This window comes from Temnothorax longispinosus, chromosome 12, assembly GCF_030848805.1.
Source record: "Temnothorax longispinosus isolate EJ_2023e chromosome 12, Tlon_JGU_v1, whole genome shotgun sequence".
Classification (NCBI taxonomy): domain Eukaryota; kingdom Metazoa; phylum Arthropoda; class Insecta; order Hymenoptera; family Formicidae; genus Temnothorax; species Temnothorax longispinosus.
Window position 1 is genome coordinate 11,581,892 of NC_092369.1, and position 7,783 is coordinate 11,589,674.

Below are 7,783 nucleotides of genomic sequence, written 5' to 3' on the forward strand. Positions count from 1 at the left end.
CGCGCGAGCGGAAGATAATAGAAAAAGACACGTATGCACGCGCTCATAATGTACGCGTGGAACGGGGGAGATAGACTTTTTTTTTCGCGAATGTAAAACTCGGGGACTCCGGTTCGTCCCGCAGCTTCTCACCTGCAACTCGTTGACGAGCTTCTCCGTGAGCGTGGCGTCGTGGGAGTCCTGGCTGGTTGCGCCCGGACTCAGCATGGAGTTTTGTGAATTTTGCTGCTGATTGCCCGACATGTTCATACCGGCGAGACCGCCGTTCTGCGCGATGGTGCCAGCCATGTTGAGCGCCTGCTGCTGCAGATTCTGGGTGAGATTTTGTGCTTGCTGTAGATTTTGCGTGAGATTTTGCGCCTGCTGCTGCAGCGCCTGCTGGTTAAGCGCCTGGCCGAGGTTCTGCGTGAGATTCTGCGCCTGCTGTTGTAGCGTCTGGGATAAATTCTGCGCTTGGCTCTGGATGTTCTGTTGCAGGCTCTGGCTCGCTTGACTTAGATTTTGCGGTTGGTTGAGCAGTTGTTGCTGCTGTTGCGGTGATAAACTCGGCGTCAAACTCTGTGCCAAATTATGCTGTAAGGTTTGTCCGAGATTTTGCTGCATATTTTGTGTAAGCGCTTGGGTTAGTGCCTGGCCCAGATTCTGATTGAGCGCCTGAGCTGCTTGGACGGCTTGGACCGCCAAAGACGGGCTTGACGCCTGTGACATCGTCTGCGCCTGGGCGAGGCTGTGCAGACTCTGGGCCATGCTGGAGGCAATGGCGCCCTGATGATCCGCTTGCGGCGACGGCGTCGTCGGTGCCGGGGAAGACTGATGTTGCGGGCCCTGGTTAGTCTGGTTCATCGATAACGCATGCTGCTGTTGTTGCTGCTGCATCTGCTGTTGAGGACTCGCAGTTTGGCCGAGGGTCGCGTTCGCGTTCTGCTGCACTTGCGAAACCGCAGCCTGTTGCTGTTGTTGTTGTTGTTGTTGTTGTTGTTGCTGCTGCTGCTGCTGCTGTTGCCCGAGCGGACTATGCATCTGCTGGACTTGCTGCTGATGCTGCTGCGTCGAATTCGAGATTGGACTATGCTGTATGCCGGGTGAATGTTGAGGCGGACCGCGTTGCGGCTGCTGCCAGTAATCCGACATCTTAAATACGTGCTGGCGTAGCGCGTGGAGGTTCGCGGCTGCCGCCGTGACAGCCGAGGCTTGAATCTCCATGGGTTCGGATTCGTTTTCAAGGTCGGGCTCCGGCGAGCTGCAAGGATCCTCGTCCTCCTCCTCGTCCTCCCGCTCGGTGATGTCCTCGTCCTCCTCGTCGTGAATTCTGGCGGACCGGTCCGGCTCGGGTCCGGGCGGTCCTCCGCCAGCAACAACAGCAACACCACCGGCGCTTCCGCCGCCGCCGCCACCTCCTCCACCGCCACTTCCGCCGCCGCCGCCACCTCCTCCACCGCCGCCTCCTCCTCCACCTCCTATCCCACCCCCCGAATCGCCAGAGTGGAGATGATTCCCCGGGTGATGCTGATGATGATGCTGCTGTGGCAGGTGATGGTGAGGACGCGACTCTGGATTTTGGTTGTGCTGCTGCTGCGGATGCTGCGGCTGCTGCTGCTGTTGTTGCGGCTGTTGCTGTGGCTGCTGCGGCGGCTGCTGTTGCTGATGGTGATGCTGCGGCTGCTGGTGGTCTAGCTGGCCGAAATCTGGTTGGGCTTGCGTCTGGGCACGCAGGTCCAGGGCCGCCGTCGCGTCCGAAATTTTGAGGCCTTCGCGAGAAGCCCGGGCTACCCCCTTCCGGCGCAGCTTGCCCGCTTTTTCGCACCCCTTCCGGTAAGCAGCTCGACGGCCGGCACACCTCTGCGCTCGCCGCCGTTCCTTCCTACCTTTCTCCTCGCTCGGCCGCTCCTTTCAGCCTCGGGATCGTCGTAACGATAACGATCCTCGCGCCGCGCCGAGCTTCGACGTGGGCGGCGGGCAACGTCAGTTACTCGCCACCTGCTGCGACTTCCCGGCCCTGCTACCTACCGCCTGGCTCATGAAACTTCCTCTTATGATTCCTCCACTCCCTCTTCCGGATCTTCTCCCAGATCTCTTCTTCTCTATCGCGCCTCCCCTATGTCGTTGCTGTCGGTTGCGATGCCTCTCGCGAGAACACCGCCGATCGGTGATTGTACGTCCGTAATGCGTCTTTTATCGTGATGACTTCTTACGTACGCAGGTGGCTGTCGTGCCGCGTACGTTTGCGTTCGTTCACGTTTTCGCGGTTCGGTTTCGATGGTCCTTTTCTTTCTTCTCTTCTTCTTATTCTTCTCCCCCTCCTCCGTGTGTCCTCATATGATTGGGTGTGTGGTAAATGTATGTGTGTGTGATTTATATGTGTGGTCTGCGTGAGTTGTTGCGCGCGCGAGCGAACGTTCTCCAGCAAATAGGAGAACGGTCTATTTTCCTTCGTCTATCTAACTTAAACTCTAGCGTACACTTAAGTTCAGGTTAAAATTCAGGATTGCCCAGCCCGGACGGTGTGAACGAGAAGGATAGTCCACGCGGACGCGAATCGTTTATCGGTCGGAAGGGCTTCCGCTCCTCTTCGGGGTGAGAAATCGCACTCGCGGATGATTACCGCTCGTCCCGTTTTGCCCTGAGTATTTTAGCCCCGTTATGTTGGATGTGCGTGCGTGTTGTGTGTGCGTGCGTGTGTGTGTGTGTGCTCGAACGCGCTCGAACAGGCTCGAAAAGTTGGTGTCCGCTGTTATGCGCGTCGGCCTGAATCGGTGAGTTCTGTGATTTCTCTTAAGCGGGACGAGAGCGTTTCTCTCCGGGATTTCCGTCACTCCGTTTCTGCTTCTGCCTACTTCCTCCGATCGTCTTCTTCTGCGTCGCGTCCGTCGATGACTCCTCCTCGAAATGCGACTCTAGCGTTTTAACTCTTTAAAAGGAATTCTATTCGATTATCGATCACCGCTCGTCGTTACCGATATCGTCGATGGTAGTTGTGGTTGCTTCTTATTATCGTTTAGGTTTAATTAATATTGCACTTAGGTACACTCGTTTTTTGAACACACTGAAATATATATGTATGAGCGCGGGGTTCTCTGTCGAGCTTTCTTTCCGATTCTTTCTCTCTCTTCCTCTCTCTTTCTCTCTCTCTGTCTCTCTCTCTCTCGCTCGCTCTATCTCTTTCGATCTTTGTCTCTCTGCGCTTCCGTAGCTACTTTCCCGATCTTTCTGTCCTCTATCTTCTTCCTCGCTATCTTCGGATACGCGCGATCAATTCGCTAATCACTTTCTTCTTTGCAACCCCGCTTCTACTCGTTCGGCTCTCGGTCTTCTTACGCTCTTCTGCTTCTCTGCTTCTGCTTTGCTCGTCTTATTCTGCTTCTTCCGCTTTGTCCAGTCTTCCTCTCCTACGCGGGAATCTCTCGCTGCAACGCGTCTCCCGCTCGAAGCTGCAATCCAAAAAAATAAAATACATTTTTGCGTTGTTCGACGTCACGCACGACGAACATTCAACATCAACACTATAATTTTTTCTACGTCATAGGCAACTGTTTTACACGTTTTGTTCACGATCAGGAAAGCATTCGAATGTCAATGAGACATCTTCGAAGGTATTAGACCGTTCGAAGGCTGTCACAAAATTCACTGTGACTCTCGATAATATTAAGATCCGATTATAAATTCGATAATATTAAGATGTAAAATATTCTGACTCCCGGTACGTGAGAACAGCGTTTCACATTTATTTAAAACATTGATTTTTGCTAGATGACTGCCTAAAATCAGCTGTCGCAGTGCAAAAATATCGAGTGCCGAATAACGCGACGTGAATCGAATTAGAAGAATTCTAATAAAATTTCACGAATTATATCAGGAAGACATTAGCCTCGAGATTTTATCATCTTATGATTTTACGAGGTAACGTTAAATGCGATTCTCTTTCGACTGACGTTTATGAAGGGTTACACTTCCGGCTGCGACACAAACAATAATTTCAACCAGCACTGTCAGAAGCACGCACTAATTAAGCGGCATGGTAAATCTCGCCCATTTGACATATCCAGCTCTCGTGTCGATAATTTAACATTACACAAATTCATGTCCTTCTTTATGTTACACCGATTGTCGTTGACGCGGATTTTCCAATTAATTTCGAATTTTAGAAAAATCGTCTGGCTCAAAGTGCGAAAGCGAAGTGCGCGAACGTCTTCTGCCGTCGCATCGTGCTCAGCACTGACAAGGGAAAGATACGGGACTGTATCATGCGTAATGCAAAAATTCAGGAAAGCCGGTATGGAGAACTGAAAAGGTTTATAACTGAAAGAGAGTAACATGTCGATAAATCAAATATTTATTCAAATAAAAGTAATGCCAATATAACAATGAGTAATAAATCAGAGTACAGTGAATAGGATAAAAATAAATGTCCAGAGCACTGAATATTCTCAGGAATGTAGCGTGAAGTTGCGATTTATACATTGACGTAACATCATGGCAAATAACGCGATGTCACACTATGACACTGCCGCTCACTGCTGTACAATTACGTTCGCGATTATTATAATTTTTTTACTGTTCCTTCGTTAAATTGAGAATTTATATTTTTGCTGCAATTTTCAAATTACATCGTTATTTCCCGAATTATTTTCGAAAACGCGGTCAGATTTTTTTTGTAGGGGCTGTCACTGAGCGATGAATAGGGTCGACGCATTGACGATGATGTCAATGAAATGCCAAATAATTTGTTGCGACGTGTACAAGGTTTACGCGACGTGTACTAGGTTTACGCGACGTGACGAGCATTGTCGGCTGCCCGCTGAATTAACGGCCCGAAATGATCACGCACGCAGATATTCACATAATCGCTAACTCGTTTACTCGCGACATGGCGATTCGTTACGTTTATTGTCCGCTATGTAATTCCGCAACCACGAGCATCAAACTGATGATTCGCGTGACCATCAATTTCGAGGTTTCGAGATAACGGCGATCGAGATTCCCTTTGTCCTTTCCCCGATCTGCCTTCTTGTCGTTCGCTTTCTCGCGATCTTACCGAAGCACATCGTACCACACCGGAAATCGAGAGGGGATCGAAGCGTGTGCGATCGCGACGAAACACTGTCGAGACGGCGACGATGACGTACCGGGCATGTCAGGATTCGGAACAGGGAATAGGAGGGGGTGGGTCAGTGTGGTGGTCTCGGACCGAAAGTGGGGAAAACTGAGTAAAATCACACGAAAGTAGAAAAAGAGGCAAATAGCAGACGCGTTGACGATTGGGTGTATTAATCGGACCTAGACGCACGGTCGCCAAGTGTCGTTACGTTCACACAACTCGCGACACAAGATCAGCCGAGGCAGGATATTCCGAGAGAAAGAATCCGGAGGATCCCTTACTGGAGAGATCCAAGTGCGGATGACAGACGGGCAGATGCGGCAGTCGGTGATGGTCGGTAATACGCGTAATATGATCGTTGCACCTCGGTCCGGCTGCTCGCGACCTTCGTGCACGGTATCGGCCAAGACACTGTTCTTCCTCTTCGAAGGACGACGACGGTAACGACAACGACTACGAAGACGACGATGACTACGACGACGACGACGTACGACGGGGGGGAAAAAGCTCTCTCCTCTTCCGCGTTCGAGTCCTTGACGGAGGAGGAACCGAAACTGACTCGGGTCTGCGGCTCGCGAGAAACGCTAAGTCCTTCTCCGTCGGGGGCCGGTGGTGGCGCGCTTCTCAGACCGCGTGCGTCTGACTAAAAGCCACCCCCTCGTGCCTTAAAGAACGCGTGTTCGGGTAGGGGCGTTGTCTTAGGTGGTGCGCGGCCGCGAAATTTCTGGCCACCTCGGGGCGCCTTCGCCGTATGTCGTTTCTTACCGCGGCGATTTCGTACGCGGGTCCGACGGGCCCGGGCGCGGGCCCAGGTTACCGTGGACCGACTCGTGACCCCGGCCGCGTCCACCCACGACGAAAATCTACCTCCGGGAGGACGAAAAACTGAGGCCGCCGTAGGACAGGAGTTTTCAAGCTACCCCTCTTTTCCTTTGCCCCCACCAGACACGACGCCGAGGCGCGCGCTCTATCTCCCCCTTTTCCTCAAACTCTCCTCACCCTTCACCCCGCGCCCAGGTGGGTGGGGGATTCTCCGCCGCCGACTCCGCCGACGCCTCGTACGGGGGTAAGCGTCGTAAGGGGTGAGAGAAAGAGAGTGGGGCCGCTCTCCGTCTCCGTTTCGCCCGGCCAAGAAAACCCTCCCGGAAGGAGGGTAGGAGAGAGTCGTAAGAACCGATTATCTGTCTCTGTCTATCTCGATCGCTATCTTACACTCCGCGGTTACGTTCCGGCGTACGTAAGTACGCGAGGCCAGGACAAACGGGCTCTCGGTTCGTGTACTCTCTTTTTGCTAAGGGTGCGTCCTTGAAAACTTTTCGTCCGACCGTCACGGATCATCTCCGTCGCGTAGACTCACTTGGACTTTACACGATCCTCCTTTGCGAATCAACGAATTCTCATTTAAGAGATAAGTATATAAGTCTCGAGACGCGCGCGACATGCGACCGCCACGAATCGGGATACTCGACTGACCGAAAAATTGTAGGGGGCTTTTGTATAAGGGGGTGTAACAGTCTGAGATACGAATAAAAAAGAAGGGGGACCGTCGTATAAAAATGGCCTCCTCCCTCGTGTCCCGTATGGCAACGCACGCGTGACTAATCGCGGGGGAGTGGGGTAGGCATTCTTTTTTATCCCTCTTCACGAATCGCCCTATGCTCAAGTTACGTGGCTCACGATCCGTATTCCCGATATTAATGCGCGAAGTTTGCTCGCAACTCGATGGCGATCAGTTGATTAAGTGTCGCGGATCCATCGATCGGGCCAGGGAAGCGGATTCGAATACATCAGATCACTTCGGCCATCCGTCATCCAATATTCTTCACCTCCCTTCCCCCCACGTTTTGAAAGTCAAATCGCGATTTAAACATGGATCATCGACCTTACGGAGGACGTCGACTTTCTAGTGGACGCGCTGATGCTCATTTCGCGGCGAAGGGTGGTCGATGGTCATCCTGCTCGTCTTACGCACCCTCCTCGCCGAAGTAGACAACCAAGCCATCCCTTCCTTCCTTTCTTCTCCCTCCCTCCCTCCCTGCCTCTCTCTCTCTCTCTCTCTCTCTCTCTCTCTCTCTCTCTCATCTAACGTAGCTGCCCCACCATTGCATTAAGCTCCTATTTCTCCCTTCTCTGCCAACGTCTTTCCCCTCTCTGCTCGCTCCTTCGTCCGTCTCTCTCTCCCTCTTTCTCTCGCCGCCGGTTTTCGTAGCTGAATCTCGCATACGCCACCCGACACCCGACACCCTTTCCTACATCCTTTTCTCTCCCTTCTTTCCCTCCCTTTCTCGGCCGCCTCAACTCGCGCTCCCCACCAGCCGGGCAACCCCCACGCGCCGCTTTTTTACGCTGGCTTCGTCCTTTTTTCCACGTGGTGTACACGTGGAAGTATGAATCCGGAAGGTGGGGAGGCGCGACCCCTTTTTTTCCTCAACCTGCCTCTAGCATTCACGCGAGAGAGCTCCGCTGGAGCGTCCGAGACGACGCAATAACGCGTCCACCCTTTCGTCCTTTTATCTCTCTTTCCTCCCTCGGTTGGAAGAGCAGCGGCGGCAAGAAAGGAGCAAAGAAAAGAACGTAGCGTAGCGTAGCGTCGCGTCGCGTCGCGTCGCGTCCGGTCGCATCCCACCACCCATACCCACGTCGTGTCCACCCTATCCGTGTCTCTTCCAACGCGCGTGCGACGAGGGT

General features: G+C 52.9%; 1 protein-coding gene across 6 annotated transcripts in view; it reads right to left on the bottom strand.

Annotated features, from left to right (window-relative positions):
* Window positions 1-3,262, bottom strand: part of Dati (zinc finger protein datilografo) — an 89,364-nt gene extending 86,102 nt beyond the window's left edge. For 5 of the 6 annotated variants that reach the window (XM_071795151.1, XM_071795149.1, XM_071795154.1 and 2 more), the window contains exon 1: window positions 133-1,877. In XM_071795151.1, the coding sequence (XP_071651252.1) occupies window positions 133-1,203 (1,071 nt within the window). In that variant the 5' untranslated portion in view covers window positions 1,204-1,877. Of the gene's footprint in view, window positions 1-132 lie in introns of all 6 variants that reach the window. The other variant, XM_071795152.1, reaches the window with a different exon arrangement.
* Between the last annotated feature and the right edge of the window lie 4,521 nt (window positions 3,263-7,783).